The sequence below is a fragment of the Mesoplodon densirostris genome, chromosome 15, assembly GCF_025265405.1.
Source record: "Mesoplodon densirostris isolate mMesDen1 chromosome 15, mMesDen1 primary haplotype, whole genome shotgun sequence".
In the NCBI taxonomy this organism is placed as follows: Eukaryota; Metazoa; Chordata; class Mammalia; order Artiodactyla; family Ziphiidae; genus Mesoplodon; species Mesoplodon densirostris.
In genome coordinates this window covers 89,237,471-89,260,444 of record NC_082675.1, presented here as the reverse complement: position 1 = coordinate 89,260,444, position 22,974 = coordinate 89,237,471, and the positions used below count along the sequence as shown (strand labels likewise).

At 42.6% G+C, this 22,974-nt stretch overlaps 1 protein-coding gene across 4 annotated transcripts in view; it reads right to left on the bottom strand.

The window, feature by feature from the left end:
- The window catches only part of ATP9B (ATPase phospholipid transporting 9B (putative)), a 208,748-nt gene extending 190,507 nt beyond the window's left edge, over window positions 1–18,241 (bottom strand). For 3 of the 4 annotated variants that reach the window (XM_060118550.1, XM_060118553.1, XM_060118551.1), the window contains exons 1-2: window positions 18,090–18,241; window positions 2,434–2,607 (exon numbers count right to left, since the gene is read on the bottom strand). In XM_060118550.1, coding sequence (XP_059974533.1) covers window positions 2,434–2,607; window positions 18,090–18,205 — 290 coding nt within the window. In that variant the 5' untranslated portion in view covers window positions 18,206–18,241. Of the gene's footprint in view, window positions 1–2,433; window positions 2,608–5,834; window positions 5,956–18,089 lie in introns of all 4 variants that reach the window. The other variant, XM_060118552.1, reaches the window with a different exon arrangement.
- Window positions 18,242–22,974: the final 4,733 nt, after the last annotated feature.

The following is a 22,974-nucleotide window of genomic DNA, read 5'->3' as shown; positions in this document are numbered from 1 at the left end:
TCTTAATATCTTCCTTAAGAAAAGGAATATTACAAATGAAATCCAAAATTTGGCTATGTTCCATTTGGTAAAAACAAAATCCTGTAAAAGACCAAAAATAATTAATTCAACAATGCACTCGGCCTTCAACAATGTCCACAATTATTGGCAACTGTTTGACTGGTATGGATAAGTATCACTTCCAAAACATGGCCTGCCCTCTTGAAGTCCACACCATGAGCACGAGACTATGACCTTAAAGTTTTAGGTCCATCAGTACCCACTCCCACGTCCCCAGTTTTTAGCAACTCTGTTATCCAGGGATCCTCCATGCACAGTAGGTACGATTCTCAGCCTTCTCAATCCCACTGATCTTCACGTCAGGTTCCCTTTAGGAGGGTGAGACCAGGCACTTATCTACTTGAAGAGTGCAAATCAGGACCTATAGCATTTGGACCACACCTCCTCGTCCCAGCACTTTTCCCAGTCCACGGAGCAAAGAGCAAGGAAAGGCTGTGGCGAGTCAAGTCAGACTCTGGTTCAACTTCTGGCTTGGCCCTGAGCTATCAGGAGAGGGCCTCTTCTAGTTCTCGGCTGTAAACAGCAGTGAGAATGCTCATCTCAAACAGCACCGCTGGATCTGATCCCACTCTTTCTTCCACCCCACACTAATGGAAAACACACACCACACATCCATCAAACTGCAACTGTGGCACCGCCCAAAGCTCCTCGGCCGCGGCCCTCTCTTCAACTCACAACACTGGCCACCCTTCCCACCGTAACTGCCCACCCCCTCGCTTCCACAGCTGGTTCTCTAACGACTCAGGTTTCTCCTTGATGGACAAACAGTAATAAAATTATGCTGGGTTCAATACAGATGCGTGATTACTCATGATCTCTACCAAGGCATGACCAATTTTGTCCTTTTTTTAGTCCTCGTGTGTATCCCAGACACCTCCTCACTTAAATGAACTAATGTTCCCAATTGAGGTTAAGACAAAAGTCATCCTCTCCAACACTATTTCACACTTCCTCCCCTATTTTTTCTGCTGCCTGAAAAAAGGACTATTAGCCTTCCTTTCCAACACTGTCCTTTTCCCCAAGGGGTCCCTTTCCTTCTTCCTTCATAGACCTCTACCACACTGCTGTCATTTTAGGAGTGTCATCCTTCCGGGTGGTTTCCACTGTCACTACAGTAACAACAACTCTCAAACCTACATCTCCAGACCCTGCTTCTGGATCTGACAGAACTGTCTGTCTTAGGCCAATCCAATACATGACAGATTTACACAAGGTATCACCTCACACCAGTCAGAATGGCCACCATTAAAAAGTCTACAAATGATAAATGTTGGAGTGGGTGTGGAGAAAAAGGAACCCTCCTACGCTGTTGGTGAGAATGTAACTTGGTACAACCAATTTACAACTCCAACTATGGAGAACGGTATGGAGGTTCCTGAAAAAACTAAAAGTAGAGTTGCCATGTGATCCAGCAATCCCACTCCTGGGCATATATCTGGAGAAAACCATAAGTCAAAAAGGTGCATGCACCCCAATGTTCACTGCAGCATTATTTACAATAACCCACGGAAGCAACCTAAATGCCCATCGACAGAGGAATGGATAAGGAAGATGTGGTACAGATATACAATGGAATATTACTCAGCCATAAAAAAGAACAAAATAATGCCATTTGCAGCAACATAGATGTACCTAGAGATTATCATATTAAGTGAAGCGAGTCAGTCAGAGAAAAGATAAAATATCATGTGATATTGCTTATATGTGGAAAGTAAAAAATGATACAAATGAACTTATTTACAAAACAGAAACAGACTCACAGACATAGAAAAAAAACTTACAGTTACCAATGGGGATAGTAGGGAGGGCAGGGGGGTATAGATTAGGAGTCTGGGATTAACGTATACACACTACTATATACAAAATAGATAAACAACAAGGACCAACTGTATAGCACAGGGAACTATATTCAATATCTTGTAATAACCTATAATAGAAAAGAATCTGAAAAAATATATATATACGTATAACTGAAAAAATAAAGGGACTTGAGCATCCACTGATTTGGGTCTCAGAACCAGCCCTCCACAGATACCAAGGGACGCCTCTATAATCACAGATGGAAAAGAAAGGAACACAGTTTATAAATGTCAACAGTGACCAGAATTAATTCTACCATGCAGTAACTACAAAATCACCAATTTTCTCCATCTTTTAAACATTAAAGCATCCCACAAAAAAGTGAATTTGGTTTTCTGTCCCTTTTGGATTAGCACTGTTTGGTTTTGACTAAGGTTATTAATACTCTCCATGATGTCATTTAGAGAGTGGCTTCTTTAGTCTGATATAGAAACAAACGTGTTTAGAAGCGAAGCTTATAAATAACTGTGGAACCTTGGTGTGTAGGAGGTTAGGCAGCAATGGATGACGAACCTGGTACAGAGGAACTTCCATCCTCCACAGACAAGCCACTCTAGGCCTCTCTTTCTTCGCGTGACCCTAGCTCGTGGTAATCTGTGGTAATCACTTTCGTCATTCTCAAAGCCTTCTTCAGACATCATTAGTGGCATTTCATCCAAATGGGCGGACTCCTCTTCCAGCTGGTACCTGGATACAGGAAAGAACAGAGCAGTGAGCCAGGCCAAGCCGTCTCCTGTGTACGACACGGGTCTGCCTTAGGGCAAGCGCTGGCCCGAGTCTACTAATCACACTTTTCTTTTTCCCTCATACTAAGCTGTCTTCCGGGGAAGCAAACCATTACAAATAACACTGCACAGTAATGCTACTTTCCTTTGCAAAAGACTTCACCAGGGTAAGCAGGAAAGGAAAGGCTGTGCAAGGAAGCTGCCGGTGCCATGCCGCGAGCGGAACCCTCCAAGCGGCCTTCCACGTGTCGTTGTTGTATCTACATACAAGACCATTCTTGTGATGTTTCTGTAGGCTTGAAATATCTTATAATGAACAACTGGGGAAATTATACTCAAGAGAAAAAATTTTAAGACTAGAATACATGTCCACTCTCCATGACTTCTTCCAGCCACAGCTTCTCCATCTTTTCTCCTGCCACTGCCTCTATGACCTGTAGTCACCTGGACACTTGTCATTTTCTCCATCATTACTATCTCCTTTCTCGAGCTCTCTTGTCACTCTCGAAAGCCAACATTTTGGAAATGAAGGCCTACAGAAGGATGGACAATGATGAGTGCTACTCCAGATAATCATGAATATCTAACAACACTAGCAGAATTTCCATTCTGCTCTGAACTTCAGTAAAATGCATCTCCTACAGTTTATAACAAGCTTTATATCTGCAGTTAGCTATCTTTTTAGAATCCTTCAGGGAACTCTGTGTGTGTGCACGTGTGTGTGGCCTGTGCATGGGCGGGTGGGTGCCTGTGTGTGCTGGTGCACATGTGAGTGTATGGCCACGGTGCCATGCAGCACTCTGCCTACTAGGGTTCTGTGAAAAGGTCAGCAGGCGAGATTTCCAAAGCCTGTCTTCATGAGACTTTATTCTTAAAATAAGTGCCTAGCTGTCAAGAAGCCAAGCCCAAATGGAATTCTATGATGGAAAAAGGTCCTTGGACGTGAAAGCCAATGCCAACCTCCCACCTAAGTTTCTCTACCGTCTTCTCAACATGTGGTAACTAAAAAATAGTCCAGCGAGTGGATTTACCAGGTTACTCAGTTATCCCCAACAGGGAAGACATCTGTAACTCCCCCTTACAAAATATTACAGTGAATATTATCTGTGCATAGCACTTCTCCCATATTTTAGATGAATTCTTTCAGAGATTGCCAGGACTAGAGTTGTTATGTAAAGTCATAAGCTCTAAAATACTGGATACATATTGCCAAACTGCAAATTTAAACTCCCACCAATATGAGAGCTATGAGAAATACCAAAAACACTAGAAGCAATTTACCTTAGCCTTATCAGACTGGGGCTGAACACACTTACTTATTTAAGGGGAAGAAGATCACCTCTGGTGTCACACGGGGTCCTACACTACCAGTGAACTATGGCCGAGGCCGCTCCCCTCTTGTACGGAAAATTCACTTTAGCTGGACGCAGTTCGGAAGATAAGAGGGGCAGCAGGGGTGGCCCGTGCAGACGTAAGATCAGGGCCTCTTGCGAGCCCAGAAAGGCAGAAGGAACTTGGCAGTGGAGGCCCTTGCAAATCCCAGGAAAGACAACCATTTCAGGTGAGAGGCAAACATGAGATTCGCTCTGCACTCTGGCTGCCCTGGAGAACCGGTCGCGGCAGAGCTGGAGCCAATTAGGAGGCCGCTGCAAGAGTCCAGGACAGAGACCGACAGTGCTTGAACAAAGGAGCTGGAGGAAAAAGGAGAGAAGTGGGTAGCTTCGGGGCATTTCAGAGCTAGAGCAGACAGACAGGTGATGTTTGACTAGGAACTCAGAGGACACAAGAGCCTAAGGATGACCGGCCTGTACGGGAAGAAGGACTGCAGTGCCGCTCAGCAGGACAGAAAACACGAGCAGAAGCAGGCTTCTGGCAGCAGAGGGAGAATCTTGAGTCTGCTTTTCTTCATTTTCAGCCTGAGGTCTCTGAAATATGACGCAGGCAGCTGCAATAAATGGAGCTGGCCCGCCAAGGGCAGGCAGGAGCTGCGAGGTCAGCAGTGGAGGGGGATTTATTCTTTGGCCTCACCAGCTCCTCTTTCCTTAGGAACCTGGCCCACTCCACCCACCACCCAGGAAGGACTGCTGTGTAGCTGCCTGGGACCTCAAACCCTCCTGTGGTTGGTCGGGGACAGGAGCCAACCAAGCTAAGCCACAGCTGTCCAGGAAAATTCTGCAACTGGAGCTGAGAAAAAGTCGGCAGTCTCCCTCGATAACTAAAGCTACTATCTCCTGTGATAAGAGCTGTTGGAGGTCTATGCCAGTACGTAGAGTAAGAAACCCAGAAAACCAGTCTTCTGAAAGAGAAGAATGAATCAGACAGATATGTGTAAAATGAAAAAAATGTTTCATGTTTCTTGTTTCATGTTTCAAGATTAAAATGTTTCATGTTTAATCTTTCATGGAAGATTAAATACATAATCTACTTTCATTATGCAAAAAATTGCTTTTTTTTAAAAGCGTAAATCTACAAGAACAGAAAACAAAAGAGGAGACAACAAAATGTAAGAAGCGGGGGAAAGCAGATGGATGGATTGTAAACAACTAAGCAGAACCACAACAATGGAGTCTGAAGCCAGCAGTGAAGAAACCAGAGAACCAAGGGATTGGAACCTCAGGACCCTAGCAGGGCTGAAGGCTGGCAGCTCTGGGTGCCTCTGGGAGGGCTTTGCAGGGACGCTGAAATAAGAACCGACTGAAAGCTCTGAAAGAAACATCTGGACCCTTACACTGCAGCCCCCCTCCCACTCAACTAGGCAACCACCCCTCCCCTCCTCTGGGGAAGGGAGGCTGTGCTGAAAACAGAAGGCTGAGTGAAGGAGCCACCAGCCTGTCCCTCCACTACCCTGCTGATCACTAGCGCGCTGGTGGAGGGACGACGCTGCTGACCTCAAGGAGAGGAAACCAGCGCTGACAGTTACTGAGGCTCAGACTCTCAGGCAGTAATCTAGGCACGTCACATAGACTCATTTAATTCCCAGGTTTAGACAATTAACACAGAAAACCATACTCTAAGAAAGAACAAAAACTCAAATGTCCATAGACAAACGTGGACCATACATACAATGGGATATCATTCAGCCATGAAAAGGAAGAAAATTGATACAAGCTACAACGAGAACCTTTAGGACATTATGCTCAGTGAAATAGGCCGGACACAAGAAGACAAACACTGAATGACTCCACTTACATGAGGTCCCAAGAGCAGTCAACTCCAGAGACAGAAGGAAGACAGAGGTGAGCGGGCAGTGGGGGAGGGTGGAAGCCAGTGTCCAAGGGCCACAGAGTTTCAGTTTGGGAAGATGGAAGTTCTGTGGGTAGATGGCGGTGGCGGTTACACAACGGTAAACATACTTAATGCCATTTACTGTGCACTTTAAAATGGTTAAGATGGTATCTCTTATGTTACGCATACTTTACCACAATTGTTTTAAAAAGAACAGATTTCTGGGCCTCCCTGGTGGCGCAGTGGTTGAGAGTCCGCCTGCCGATGCAGGGGATACGGGTTCGTGCCCCGGTCTGGGAGGATCCCAAATGCCGCGGAGCGGCTGGGCCCGTGAGCCATGGCCGCTGAGCCTGCGCGTCCGGAGCCTGCGCGTCCGGAGCCTGTGCTCCGCAACGGGAGAGGCCACAACAGTGAGAGGCCCGCATACCGAAAAAAAAAAAAAATAAAAAATAAAAAAATAAAAAGAACAGATTTCTGTAATTATTGTTGATGATACCTTGCTCCCCGGCAGCCAAGTTACCGCTGGAAGACGGATATCCCCTCACCAGTACGCACACCCTCAGCGCGCCGAGCTGCTTCCTGCAACACGGCTTTCCCTGCACTTAGCACGGGCCCCTTCTCCTCGTGCTCCTGCTGGCTGCCACGGTCAGTGTGCTGCACCCTTATGCACGGGCAACTTTACTCAAGAGATCCATCATTTGGGGAACAGGCTTGTCAATCAGACAATAAACCAGAATGAAAAAGAACTCCTGCAGGCGTCTTAGACGAAGGAGCCCGGGAAAATGGATGGCTAAAGTTTACTGAGTCCTTACGATGGCCAGGCACTCTGGAGATCTGTATTCTGCATCATCAAAGAAGAAAACTTTAAAGCAAATGAGAAAATGGGGGAAAATAGGCAGCACATGACAGAAAAAACGATTCTTTATAAGCAGTTCTCACAAATCAATAAAAAAGCAAACACTCTGAATGACACATGAACAAAGACAATTCACAAAGGAAGAAATACAGCCATACTTAGAGAATTACACTCCACCACAACAGGACCTTTTACAACAAACACCTGAGCGTCTGCTAGGTGCTAGCGTTGTCCCTGCGGGTGCAGAAGCAAAGAGGCACACGAAGCCCCTGCTCACACACAGCTTAGGTACTAAGAGGGCAAAAACAAGACGTAAACTATTTTCAAAGGGGAAGGTGCTAGGAAGACAATAAAGGGGGTGATGAGGCCAGAAGTGACAGGAGGGGTCTTCCTCAGATTGTCCAGGAGCCTGAGTCTCAAGAAGCGGCACCTGGATGAAAAGCAGCCAAGCACACCAAGGTCTAGGAAGACCTAGAAGGGGCTGCAGAGCCTGGAGGGCTTCAGGAGGAGAGACAGCCAGTGTGGCTGGAGGCAGCGAGCCGGGCGGAGCTGCGGCAAATGCAGCTGCAGACGCAGCGGGGCAAGCCCCACAGACTGGGAACCGGAAAGGAAGAGCGTAATGCGAATTCAAAGTGGAAGCGGAAGACAGTGGAAGGGGAAGACAGTGGAAGGCTTGAAGCCTGGGAACAATTTTTGTTTTCAAAAAGGACATTTAAAACATGCAAATTAAAACAACTGAAAAAATAATTCTTAACATTTGGCACGGCCAACGGTCTCGGATAACCAGGGACTCTTATTGCTGGTAAGAATGTGAACAACTTTTTGGAGACTAATTTGTGAAGATGCATCGAAAGCCTTTTTTTTTTTTTTTTTTTTGGTAATGCAATTAAACTTTAACACCCAGGTTCTATTATCTCATAAAATTAAAAATATATACAAGATATATCTACAAAGATAACGATCACCGTGCTGTGCTGATCACCCCAAAAGCCTGGGAAAACCTTAATAGCAATGATTAGAGTTGCTTTTAGTACAGGATGGAATACCATATCACCACAAAAAACAAGAGGGCGGAAGACCTCTGGCTGAAAGCATATGTCAGGAGAAGTGGCAGTCACTCTCTTCACCTCTCTTTTGAACACCTTACTCCACTGATCAAAGGGATACTCTTTTGAATCTCTCCATATGATCTTCTACAAACAACTCCAATTACTACTGGTACCATCACCGAACATCCCTACGGCAAGCAACCTATCATTTGAGATGGTTTAGGCAAAAAATTACATAATTTAAAACAGAACTAATACTTTTCCTCTCAAAAACTCATTTTTTCTTACTTCTGTGTAAGATTACTTCTTTTAAAAGTCAACTAGAAAATGAATATTTATACAAAATGCAATTAAAATTCAAAACACCACTTAAAATATATTATAATATAGTATACAAAATGAGATTTTTAGTCTTTTTCATTAAGTTCTTTTAGCCATTGTGTTGTTTTTTAGCAAAAGTCACAATCTTATCAAATTTAATGCTAGAAAAGCAGTACAATGAGTCTGAAAGATAATGAATATAAGCAACATCATGTTTAGTAACTCAGCTTCAGAAATGGAGCCTTTGAACTGGCAAGCAATTTATTCCACTTCCAAAGCAATTTTCCTATTGTATTGAAAAAATTTACCTCAGTATTTAAAAACAATACGATGATGAATAATGGATTTTTCAGAGACAGGATAAGCAGAGAATATTAAGTGTCTTTGTTGCCTGGTGTCATACTCACTTAATTGGTTTGTCACTCAAGAAGGATCAACGTTTCCAGCAATTAAGTATAATTCTGGAAACATATTTTTAAAATGAGTAAAAACAGTGTGAACAAAGACGACAGAATGCATGATACAGAACCCAAGAGTACCGCCACGGTAAGAACTGAAGACAGCTATCTTAGCTGCTGCCAAAGGTTTAAAAAAATTAGGAACTTTCAACAAAACATTCAAGTACGGGAAGACGAATAATTTACATGTATCTAAGTAAAAGTAGGTCAATACAATAACTATCTTAAACTCACATTTTTATCTTAAGTATCCAACAGCCTGATTGTTTCCACTTTGATGAGAAACATTTCTGAGAGTCAACTGATATTAAAGGGAGAAAAACATTTAAAATATGCCTAATGCTTAAACCTTCTTTAAGAAAAATAAACACTCCCTCTTTGCCTACATGTAAATAACACAGAAAAACAAAGCGACAAAATGCTATAGAGAAATGTGCATATTTTCTTCATCAAATACAGCTTCCAAGTTCAACTGTGTCACTGATGAGTCATTAATGAGCAGCAAAACTGTATGAACTTCCGAAAAATTGGAACGCCTTCCTTCCTACAGCAGCAGGAGATGAACAAGGGAATAGTTAAAAAAAAAAAATTTTTAAAGGAACAGCACCAGAGCAGCATGCCTTGACATCAGCAGGAAAAACAAGCAACAGGGACAAGGGTCAGGCAGTCCCTCAAGCTGAGGTGCCCCAGCCACACACTGTGTATGCAGTAACCTTGTAGTAGCCTCTTACACGATGTCCTGTAAGTGATGGGAATACCAACTTCTCAAAGAAGAAATTACACTAACGCTACACATAAATGGAGACAAACTTCTGAATCAGAGTTAATGGTATGATATCTAATATATGTAAATGTCAATCTAGAAATTTACAGATGAGCAGGCCGGTTAGCTCGGGACACACACTCCAGTTGCCCAGATGTGCTGTCCCAATCACCAACTCTATCTTCATGCTGACACTGTTGGTTTAGAAAATTAAGTGAGACATTTCCATGCTGGCAAGTGTGAAGAATGTCGTAAACGTGCGCGAACTAGAGCCCCTGTAAAGGAAATTCACTCTATAAATTTGAAGACTATGTCTCTGATTCCAAGGAATCCTGGGCCTGGGTACTTGGATAAATGCGATCTTACTAATCATTCTGTATTTTAAAAAAGCTTTCAACTGCAAACCATCACAGCAAAGGAAAAGTTTCATCTTTACAAATAGTAAAATATTTTTTTATCATCATGATAATTGTAAAATTTTTAAGATTCACAGAAAATTGTGTGTAGACACTCAATGAGAAAACTAACACTAAAAAATTGTGTTGCCTCTACCAAGAAACGTACTAATACTTTAGAGGTAATCAGACAATAGGCATCTGTTCTCAGCATGAGTCTCTTTTTAAAAGAGGCTGATAAAACAGAAGACTTAAATAAGGTCCACAGCCCCAGAGCATAACACCAAAATGTCCAGGATACAAGCAAAAATCACTCATTACACCAAAACCCAAAAAACCTCAACTTGAATGAGAAAAGAGAATCAAGAGATGTTAACATCAAAATGATGCAGATGTTGCAATTATCTGACAAGGGTTTTAAAACATTCATCATAAAAATGTTTCAACGGGCAATACAAACATGTTGAAGCATATGCAAAAGAATAGAAAGGGGCTTCCCTGGTGGCGCAGTGGTTGAAAGTCCGCCTGCCGATGCAGGGGATACGGGTTCGCGCCCCGGTCCGGGAGGATCCCACATGCCGCGGAGCGGCTGGGCCCTTGAGCCATGGCTGCTGAGCCTGCGCGTCCGGAGCCTGTGCTCCGCAACGGGAGAGGCCACAACAGTGAGAGGCCCGTGTACCGCCAAAAAAAAAAAAAAAAAAAAAAAGAATAGAAAGACTCAGCAAAGAAACAGCTAATATAAATTAGTACCAACTGGAAATTTTGAAACGAGAAAAAAAAAGTAGCAGAGACTTAAAAACTGAATGGACAGGCTCAGCAGAACAATGAAAGAGACAGAGGAAAAATCAATGAACTTGAAGACAGAACAACAGAAATCACCCAATCTGAACAGAAAATAGACTTAAAACAAATGAACAGAACTCATGACCATATGGGACTAAAAGAAAAGATCTCACAGGTGTCACTAGAGTATCAGAAGAAGAGAAAAAAGAAGGTCCCAAACATAAGTGTTCAAACAAATAAAGGCTGAAAACTTCTATTTGACAAAAGATTCAAGAAACTAAGTGAAACAGTATAAACTCAAAGAAATCTATGCTAAGGCCCATAATAATCAAACTACTGAAAACTAAAGACAAAGTTTGAAAGTAGGGAGAAATGATGATATCTTACCTACAAAGGAAAAACCATTCAAATGACATCAGATTTCTCATCAAGAATCATGCAGGCCAACAAGAAGTGACATAACATTTTTCAAGGGCTCGACCCCAAACTGTGTATCTGGTGAAAATATCCTTTAGGAATGAAGGGGAAATAAGACATCCTCAGATGAAGTAAAACTAAAAGATTTGTTTCCAGCAGACCTACCCTCAAAGTATAGCTAAGGAATTCTTAAAACAGAACAGAAACAATAAAATAAAGAATTTCGGTACATCAGGAAATAAAAGAACAACAGAAAGAGCAAAAATATGGGTCAGTATAATAGACCATCCTTCTCCTCTTGAGTTTTCTAGATGATGTTTGAGAGATGAAGCAAAAATTATAACACGGTCTGATGTGCAATTCTAATTGTATGTAAGGGAAATATTTAAGTACTTTTACATATGTAAAATTTACATATAATTTTACAAGACACAAGCATACCTCAGAGTTATTGTGGGCTCGGTTCCAGACTACTGCAATGAAGCAAATATGGCAATAAAGTGAGTCACATGAATTTTTGGTCTTCTGGTACCTATAAAAGTTATGTTTACAATGTACTGTAGTCTATTAAGTGTGCAACAGCATTATGTGTAAAAAAAAAAAAAACAAAGTGCCTTAATTGAAAAATACTTTATTACTTAAAAATGCTAACCATCAACTAACAATGCAGGGTTGCCACAAACCTTCAATTTGTAAAAAACACAATAATGCAAAGCACAATAAAGCAAGGTATGCCCATAATTACATTACCAATAGGGGAGAATAAAGGGATGTAAGGTAAGGATTATACACTTTACTCAAATTGATAAAATATCAACACAAGTATACTGTGATGAGTTATGTATGTATAATATAATATCTAGAACTGCTAAACAGTATTTATACAAAGAGAAGATCCAACATAAAACACAATAAGTAAATCAAAATGGAATTCTAAAAAGTGTTCAAAGTAACCTGCAAGAAATCAGGAAAAAGAAAACAGAGAAACAAAAAACACAGAAAACAAAAAGTAAAATGGCAGATGTAAGCACTAACTAACCATCACTACAATGAATGTAAATGTTCTAAATACATCAACTCTAAGACACAGATAGGCAGAGTGGATAAAAAACATAAACCAACCATATACAGACTAAAAGAAACTCACTTTAAATATAAGTAGGTTGAATTTAAAAGGATGGAAAATTATACGCCAGGCAACATAAATCAAAAGAAAGCAGGGCTTCCCTGGTGGCGCAGTGGTTGAGAGTCTGCCTGCCGATGCAGGGGACACAGGTTCGTGCCCCGGTCTGGGAAGATCCCACATGCCGCGGAGCAGCTGGGCCCGTGAGCCATGGCCACTGAGCCTGCACACCCAGAGCCTGTGCTCCACAACGGAAGAGGCCACAACAGTGAGAGGCCCGCATACCGCAAAAAAAAAAAAAAAAAAAAAAAAAAGATAGCAGAAGTGGCTGTTTTAATGTCAGTTAAAGTAATCTTCAGAGCAATAAAATTACTAGAGACAGACAAGGAAATTACATAAGGATAAAAGTGTCAGTCCATCAAGAACACAAAGCAATCCCAAACGCAAATGCACCAAACAACAGACCTGCAAAATATGTGAAGCAAAGATTGAAAAAACTAAAAGGAGAAATAGACAAGTCCATGATTACACTCAAGAGGCTTCAACTACCCACCCTCAACAACCCATACAACAACTAGACAGTAAACCAGCAAGGAGAGAAGAACTCAACACCATTAACTAACGCAATCTAATCACATTTCAGAACATTTCACCCAACAACAGCCCCATACACTTTCTTTTCAAGAGCCCCAGGAATTCTTACCTGTGTAGACCATATCCTCAGTCACAAACTGCACCAAACTTAGAATAAATGAAATCACACAAAGTGTGTTCTTTGATCACAAAGGAATCAGACTAGATATTAGTAACAGGAAGATAATAGTAAATTTTCCAAACACACTTCTAAATAATCCATGGGTCAGAGAGGATGTCTCAGAGAAAATCAAAACACCAGAATTTGTTGGACACAGATAAGTCAGTACCAAGAGGGAAATTTATAGCACTAAACATTTACACTAAAAAAGAAGTCTCTAATCAATAATCCAAGCTTTCACTTTAAGAAACGAGAGGAAGAAAAAAATAAACCTAATGTAAGCAAAGGAAGGAAAAAATAAGGAGCAGAAATTAATGAAGTTGAAGAAAAGGAAACGATAGAAAACATAAGTAAACTAAAGATGGATCTTTGAAAAGCTCAAACCTCTAGCAGGAATGCCCAACAAATAGAAGTGAAGGCACAAACCACCAGCACCTGAATGAAACAACATCACAAGGGAAATGCAGGACTACTACAAGCAACGCTACACACATAAATACGGCAACTCACCTGAAACAAACCAACTGGTCGTGGGGCACAGACTATCAAAACGCACCAAATATGAAGTAGATCATTTGAATAGCTCGATAACTGTGAAAGACACTGACTTTTAAATTAAAACAACCTAAAAAGAAATCTCCATGTCCAGATGGTTTCACTGGAAAATAACAAACATTTAAAGAAGTAACACCGACTTTATACAATGTCTTCCAGAAAGTAAAAGAGAAGGGAACATTTCCCTACGCATCACACGGGGCCAGAAAGTAAAAGAGAAAGGAACATTTTCCTACTCATCTCGTGGGGCCAGGTAACGGGTAAAATCTGACCATCACTGCCACTCTATTCACGGAATTTAAAGTCTAATGAGAAGAGAAGCAGTTATAGTCAAGTGAAATCTGTGGTATGAGGGGAAACAGAGTCCTACAGGAGCCTGGTAGAAGCATCCCATTTTATCCTGGCTGGGGTTGAGATCAAGGAAGCCTTTAGAAATAGTCATTTCAGATGCTGACAAAGTCAGGAATAACGCCACTGAAATAATGGAGATGTGTAAATGCCAGAAGAAACAGCTAGAAGAGTCCAAAGTAACTGCCTGTGGGATGAGAGGCTGGGATAAGGGAGAATGAAGATGAGGGGTAGAGAGCCACAGTACCTTATCATAAGCCTTTTACCACCAATTAACTTTTTAAACTATATGTAAATGTTACCATGATAAAATACAACCAAAGCCAAACTTCACAAAATGATGTAGAAGCACAACTTCCAGTCACAATCCATTTCTCCCTGCTCCTCTCACCTAAGTACAACTATAAACCTTGGAAATAAAGCAAGAGCCAACCACAGGAGAGCTCTGGAAGGTGGGAAGAAGGCAGCAGTGAGAGGAAGAGAGCTGGGCTGATCTGGGATGCAGAACTGGAGGAACGCAGGGGCAGGACATCTTACATGTCCCCACCGGACAAAAGGAAGGACACAGGCCCAGCACTGCCTAACTCCCAACCTAGCAAGAAAAGGCAGCCCAGGAAGGCCATTACTCCCCTGGCAGAACAAGAGTCCACCACCACCAGCAAGATAAGATTGACAAGTAGCCATGGGAATTGGCATCCTTCCCCACGGGCCTGAGACTCCCCTATCCCACCCAGGGACACGAGGGCATCCAGGTGGCACCAGTTAGGGCCCCTGCCACAACAAGAGGTTAGAGGCCTCAGGAAGCCTCTGTGTCCCCATGAGCCTGAGGCACCCCTCTCTCAGCGGGGTGGGGGGCAGCCAGCAGCACCAAGTGCAACCCCACGACTGAAGCAGCCAGCTCAGGAAATGGCTTCTATCCATGGCCTCTCCTCTTCCCCAAGACGCTAGAGCAGCCAGGGGCACCAGAAAAAAAAGGATTTGGGCACAGAAAGCCTCCTGGCCACAATGGTGCTGAGTCTCCTCTCCTACCAAGACACACCAGGGAAGTCAGGGGGCACGTATGGAGAGGGTACATCCACAGCCACTGCCCAGCCAACACAGCCTCGCCATCCACATGGGATGACACCACCACCTCTCACCAAAAGACACTGGGCCTAGGGAAATCCCTTCTTTTCCTCAGCAGCATAAGTAGAGACAAGTAAGAGCTCCAGTAGCACCACATAAAGCAAGCACACCAAAAATCACAACCCTGAGAATTAAACTGCCATTGGAACCAGAGCTGACAAAGGTAGGCCAGGACCTATGTGCTAAATCTAAACAGGGTGATCATCTGCTAAAATAAAAGATACAAATAGGGCCCACATTCTCCCAATATAAGAGATGAAATGTCCAGGAAACAATCAAAAACCATCCATCATACAAAGAACCAAAACACTGACAGTGTGAATTAGAAAAGACAATCAAGTGACACCAAAACTAAGATTAACTCAGATACTGGAATTATGTAACAAGCATTTCAAGCACCAAACATAAATATGCTTCAACAATCCATTTCAAATCCTCTTGAAACAAAGAGAAATTATAAAACTTAAAAATACAATAGTAGAAACAAACCCCCACTGGATGGGATCTAGAGTAGAGTGAAAATGACAGAGGACAGAATTAGGGAACTTGAGAACAAGTAAATAGAACTTACGCAGTCTGAACAACACAGAGAAAAGAAACTGGGGGGAAAAGAGCCTAAAGGAATTACGTAAAACTAACAAAAGATCCAGCATTTGTATCACTGGAGTCCAGAAAGAAGAGGAGAAAGGGGTGGAAATGAAAGAGGACTTGAAGAAATAATGGCTAAAAACTCCCTAAATTTGGAGAAAAAAAAATACAACAGATTCAAGAAGCTCAGTGACTACCAAACAAGTTAAACCCAAAGAAATCATACCAACATACATCAAAACGTGAAAGCAGCCAGACATAAATGACGCGTTACCTATGGGGAACACCAATTTGAATGACGGTGGACTTCTAATCAGAAACTATGAAGGCTGGAAGGAAGTGGAACAAGAGTTTCCAAGTACTAAGAAAAGAAGTGTCAACCAGGAATTCTATATCCAATAAAACTATCTTTCAGGAATAAAGGAGAAATAAAGACCTTCTAAGATGAAATCTCAAGACGGGCTACAGGAAGGTCTTGAAATAGAAAGGAAATGAAAAAAGAGAATCCTGAAACATCAGGAAGGAAGAACAAAAAGCAAAAATATGGGTACATACAATAACCTATCCTTATCATCACAAGTTTTATAAACCATATTTGATGATTTAAACAAAAAGTATAACACCATCTGATACTCAGTACATGATATTTAAATTGCAGGGGGGAGAAGGGAGGTAAAGGAACCAAAATGAGGTTTCCACAAATCACTCCACATAGTAAAATACTGATACCAATACACTATGGTGATAAGTCACGTACATATACTGTAATACCCAGAGCAAACACTACAAAAACTATACAAAGACCTACACCAAAAAACACTGTAGCGATATCAAAAGAGGGTTCAAGTAAAAGGAAAGTAAGAAGAGAAACAGAAAAATGAGAATCCAAAGAAACAGAAAACAGATTAATAAAGTGGCACACTTAAACTCTAATGTATCGGGGACTTCCTTGCTTCCTTGGTGGTCCAGTGGTTAAGACTTTGCCTTCCAATGCAGGGGGTACGGGCTCGATCTCTGGTCAGGAGCCAAGATCCTATATGCCTCAGGGCCAAAAAACCAAAACATAAAACAGAAGCAGTACTGTAACAAATTCAATAAAGACTTTAAAAATGGTCCACATCAAAAAAAAATCTTAATAAAAAACTCTAATGTATCAATAATTACCTGAGATGTAATGGCCTAAATATACCAATCAAAAGACAGAGATTGACGGATTGAATAATGGAGAAACATGATCCAACAGAAACTCATTTCAAATTCAACAACTTAGATAGGTTGAATGCTAACACCATGCAAACATTTATCCACAAAAAGCAGATGTGGCCACACCAGTCTACTAAAGTAGACTCCAGAGTAAAAAAAAATTGCCAGAGACAAAAAGAGAAATATTACCTGACAATAAAAGGAGTATCCACACTGAAGACACAGAGATCCTAAATGTATATTTACCAAATGACTGAGCCTTAAAATATATAAGGCAAAAACCCACAGATGCGAACTTTGATGGAAACCGATTGTGAAATAGGTAGCACGTTTTCAATAATATCTCCTAAAATCAACCACTTAGAAGATTACCTACGCAATTACTCTTCCAGGTAATATCAGGGAGAAAGGAAACGATACTTCTCCACTTCAGGGCCAAACACTAAAAATGGGCACCTTACTAACTTCTCCTGTAACCCTCAACAATTCTATAAGGAAAAATACTGCCCCCCCACCCCATCTTACAGCAGAGGAAATTAGGGCTTATGGTTACCTAAGATCAAACAGCTAGCTAATACGGAAATGAACCAAGATTCAATTCAGCTGTGTAGCATCATAATATGTACTCTTTTGACTACATGTTACAGCCTCTCAAATAGCCCAAACCAAAAACTATTCTAAAATTGGAATCCTGAAGCAACTGGATATTGAAACCTGTACTTTTTCACTCTATGTACTAAAGACTGATTGCTTCTACAATTGCTCAGGAATAAAATTTTAACAACTCTGAAAGGCATTATCTCCCCTTCCTATAAGTTTCTTTTTCTAACCACTCTATCATTTATAAGTGTAGTATTCTTCCCTTTGGGTAAGAAATAAGTTACGAACTAAAACCAACTAGGGTATGAGACTTCCATTTTAAATCAAAGGTCTGCACTGTTTAATTCTACCTCTTACTAACTGTAACAATTTAACCTTTCTGAATCTCCGTTTCCCATTCTTAAGAGCAAAAATTCTTGTCAACACAAAGTACTTTGTATGTACACGTTCAAGTAAAACGTGCACTTAGTAAACAAACTGAAATGTCTTCACTTGCTCTTTACACTTGTGAAAGTGATTCCCAACAAGGTTTGTAATTCTAAAACTAACTGGAAGTTGTATCTGCCATCTTCGCGATTTCTCCGGTGACACAGTACGGGTCTCGGAAACTAAGAACTGCGTGATCGGCGCCGTGGGACCTGCGGTGCCCGTGCTACTTGAGGGAGCAGCCCCCCGAACCCGAGGCTCTTCCTCCTCTGCGATCAGCCCGGCGCCGGGGCGCACCAGGGTCGTGGCAGCGCCCAGGCCCCTCCCGGAGCGTGGACGCCCTCCCCGGGTCAGGCGCACCCGCGGGGATCCAGACCCGGCCGCCCTGGGCGGACCCTACCGGGCCGGGCGGGGAGGGGCGCCTGGGAGGAAGGGTGGGGCGGCACCATCGTTACCTGCTGGACCGCTCGACCCCCGGCCCGGGCCCCGCCGCGCTGAAGTAGGTCGCGCGTTTGCAGTTGACCGCGGCTGCCGCGCTGCGCACCGGGTACAGAGGGATCTGTTCTGCCATGTTCTGGCCGCCACCTTCCCGATCCTCCCCGATCCCCCTCTGTTCACCGCCTTTCCCCGCCCTCTCCTCTCAGCCCCGACCCCGCTGAGACTCCGCCCGCGCGCCCTGCCCCTTCACCGTGCGTCGAGGCCTGATGGCGTCACCACGTGTCGGGGCCCGATGACAACGCCGTCAGCGACGGTGCGGTGCGGGAGGCGGAGGCACCCGAGGCCCCGCCCTCTGCGCGTCGGGGGCCGGTGACGTCACCTGCGGCGAGGGTGCGAGCGGGAGGCGTTGGCGTTCGGAGGCCCGGCTCCCCGCGCGTCGGCCGCCGGTGACGTCACCGCGCGGCGACGGCAAGAGCGGCGGCCGAGGGGTACCGCGATGCGCCGGGTGCGTGCGCGCATGCGCCGCTGGCCGGACTGTGCTGAGCGCACATGAGCAGCATCGCTTTCTAGTAAGAAGTGCAGGTGTGCCCCCGCCCGTGGGGACTTTCCTGAGAGCCTGGTGCAGGGCACCGAGGGCCTTGCCGCACACCCCTGGGACCCCATCGAACCGGAGGCCGGCCCACCTCCTTAGCGCAGTGCGCAACCTTGGCGGCGCGCGGGGCCGACCCGCCTTCCCTCCTCCGTCCGGCGGCGCCCCTGCACACCTGGTCCCTGCAGGTCCCCCCTGTGGTGAATGAAGCTGGTGGCCAGTGCCTGTTGCCACAGTAGCATGTGGGTCTCGAGTGTCCGGCTAGATCACCACTCTCAACACCTGACAACCCTGAAGGATATACTTTATTGTCCTGTAGGCTATTAGCCAGTTTTGTGTATAACCCAGCAGTCTTACCCTAACATTCCTGTGTTAAATCGCCTCTAAATACCTCGGTCCTGCAATACCCTTTGAGCTGATCTCAATATCTGACTCACTCTATCTTCCCTCTTAATAAGTTGAATAAAAATTTTGGCCCATCTTCTTTATGTATCTGCACGAGAGTTGTTTTACCTCTCGAAAATTATACTTTAGCAAAAAGGCAAATTTTCAAATATTGAAAAAGAGCTTCCTTATGTATTTTTAAAAACGATGACTGGGTATCGAATCATGGAATTTAAATGCCATTCGATACATTTGAAAGAGTGATGTCACAGTTCTGTTTTTTAAATGTAAATACTAAATGCCCAAAATGCATCAGTTGTAACTATTTACACTTATAATTAAAACTTTGAACTATCAGTACAAAATGTGTGAAGGAATACATACTTCTACAAAATTCTAGGGAGTCAATGAACAAAAAAGAAGTTCAAAGACTGCTATCGTAAGGCACAGGTTTTTTTAAAAAAAAACTACCATAAAATATGAATCTTGTAAAAATCTGCCTTTAAATATCTCTCTTATAGGCCAATTTTAGCACTTATGATTTCTTCCTGATACTTTCTTTGCTTTGCTCTCATGGAACTCTCCCTCTAGAGAAATGCATTCTTTCTCTCTACAGGTTACCTAGGGGATGGAAGATGGGAAGTTAAAAATAATCTTCACTCCCACCCCCTCTAACATATATCTGGATTCGGAAGATCCCAACGTGGACCAAAACACAAGATTTCCAACATCATGTTTCATTCCTTGAATAGAAATATATTTTAAAGGGGAAATATTAAGTACCCTCCAGATTTATGATGCCTTGATTTCTTACAAAGGGGAAAAATGTAACTCCAACAGAATAAAGTTTTTATTCAATTCACCACACAATGCTCTCACATTAATTATAGCTAGTTCATAATTTAAAATGAATTTATTTTTGTGCAGTCATTTATTCTAGCTTCTCATATTCTGAAGGAAGAATTTAAGTCAACCACAAAAATGTGTGTGTGAGCATGTGTGCGTGCATGTGTGTGAGTGGGTGCGTGTATACGTGGCATTTATTTGGCACCTGCAACTTCAGCCATACCCTAGAAAACCGATAACTTGAAAAAGAACTCCTGGCTGTTTAGGATCCAGCTGAAGTACACTTAGATCCATGTATTTAGCGGGTCCGTAGTTTCCTCTAAACCACTCATTCAATTACTGCTTTGTAATGAACCATAGATGTTTCAACTATTCTATCAAAATGGGAAAAAATGCAATTACTAGCTTCTCATGGAGAGTTTCAAAGGTTTAGCTAAAGAATAAATAAACTGGAAACAAGCTTTACTCTTTGGAGTCTCGTTACAGTTGGTTGGGATTTGGAATCAATAAGGCTGTTCAGTATCAACAGCTTTGTGGCTGACAGGGTCTTTCTACCTTTCATTTTAATGTTTGAGAATCTTTCTAGGCACAATACCATAGTCTCAATAATGATAAGAAGTGGAACAACCCAATCAAAAAAATAGGCAGAAGATCTAAATAGACATTTCTCTAAAGAAGACATACAGATGGCCAAAAGTCACATCGAAAGATGCTCAAAATCGCTAATTATTAGAGAAATGCAAATCAAAACTACAATGAGATACCACCTCACAGGGGTCAGAATGGCCATCATTAAAAAGTCTACAAAAAACAAATGCTGAAGAGGGTGTGGAGAAAAGGGAACCCTCCTACACTGTTGGTGGGAACGTAATTGTTCAGCCAATATGGAGAATGGTATGGAGTTCCTTAAAAAACTAAAAATAGAGCTAACGTATGATCCTGCAATCACACTCCTGGGCATATGTCTGGAGAAAACCATAATTTGGAAAGATATATGCACCCCGATGTTCATTACAGCATTATTTACAATAGCCAAGACATGGAAGCAACCTAAATGTCCATTGACAGATGAATGGATAAACACACAATAGAATATTACTCAGCCATGAAAAGGAATAAAAGAGTGCCATTGGCAGCAACATGGATGGACCTAGAGATTATCATACTAAGTGAAGTAAGCCAGATAAAGACAAACAACATATGATATCGCTTATATGTGGAATCTAAAAAAAAAATACAAGTGAATTTATTTCGAAAACAGTAAGAGAGTCACAGACATAGAAAACAAACTTATGATCACCAAAGGGGAAAGGGGAAAGGGGGGGAGAGATAAATTAGGAGGTTGGGATTAACATATACATACTACTCTACTGTATATAAAATAGAAAACTGGGCTTCCCTGGTGGCGCAGTGGTTGAGAGTCCGCCTGCCGATGCAGGGGACACGGGTTCGTGGCCCGGTCCGGGAAGATCCCACATGCCGCGGAGCGGCTGGGCCCGTGAGCCATGGCTGCTGAGCCTGCACATCCGGAGCCTGTGCTCCGCAATGGGAGAGGCCATAACAGTGAGAGGCCCGTGTACCACAAAAAAAAAAAAAAAAAAAAAAGGATAACTAACAAGGACCTACTGTATAGCACAGGGGACTATACTCAATATACATAAAACTGTACTGCTGGGCTGTACACCTGAAACTAACATGATATTGTAAATCAACTATACTTCAGTAACAGATAATAATAATGACAGAAGTAGAAAGTCTAAAAGTGGCTCTAGTGTGGAAACACATCACCAAGGAAATTAACTATTGTTGTAATATGATAACTTTCCACGTGGATGATAAATCGATTGTGTGTCCAACTACCTTTGTGCGGAATTTCTGCTCTGAACGTCTACTGTGAGAACAGAGAACATACGTAATAATCAGTGGTAATCTTTGCTTTTGCTGATATGTTAGAAGAATGCAGTCAGTCTAGAAGAGAGAGATGATAACAAAATACATACAAAAGAAAGATTGCTAATTAAAATTAACCTCTTGGGAAAATTGTAAGCTGGTCAGAACATGTGATTTTCTTGATTTTTTTCCCCCAAGATTGGTTAAGATTTCTTGGACTCCATGTGTAAAAGAGACAGACTGTCCTGGAAGTGAGACCAATGCAGTAAGTTCCCCGTGGGGCTGCCCTTTAGTAGATGCAGGGTCACCATGTGGTGGAAAACGGGACCTTCAAGTGTGCATATGGCGTGTGCGTGCACAGACCTTGAAAGACGATATGGGCCAGCGCTCAGCAAATGAGTGATGCTCGACTGTAGAAATCCCAACTGCGGTTCTAACACACTCAGTGGACGAGGTGACCAGGAGCATCGCACAGGAAGCAACGGGAGCTTCCTCTCTCCTCAGGTCCAGGCATCTTGACAGCTTTACCAGGTTCTCTTCCATTGCTTGTCATTTGGACGAGCGACCTAAGTTGCAGTATAACAAGTTCTTATTATGGGTAGAAAGCTATTAAAATCACAATAAAAAAATCCTTCTTAGACCACATGTTGTATGATTCCATTTGCATGAAATGTCCAGAATTAGCAAATCTATGGAGACAGCAAGTAGGTTAGTGGTCCCTGGGGCAGGGGTGTGGGTAGGGTGAGGAGCAGAATTGCTAATGCGCATGGGATTTCTTTCAGAGGTGAAGAAAATCTTCCAAAATTAGATCGTGGCGATGCCTGCATGGCTCTGTGAATATATGAAAACCACTGAATTGTACACTTTAAATGGGTGTATTCTTTGATATGTAATTTATACCTCAATAAAGATGCAAAGGCAGTCTTCGTCCATCTGACATCTGCAGGGCTCTGATGGCCTTATTTACCCCAGCATCCAGTCGACGAGCTTGGTATCTGGTCCGACCTCTGTGACGGTTTGTTTGTTTACAGCTGAGCAAGTTTATTTGGGACAAAACTAAGTGCTCATATTAATTGTGTCCAAGAACGCACAGATGCATTACCATTCTCCTCTATGGCAGAATGCAAAGATGTCTACTGGCTTTCATTTTTTAAAACTGAAACTTCTGCTGTGTCGCTTTTAGATATTTCAGG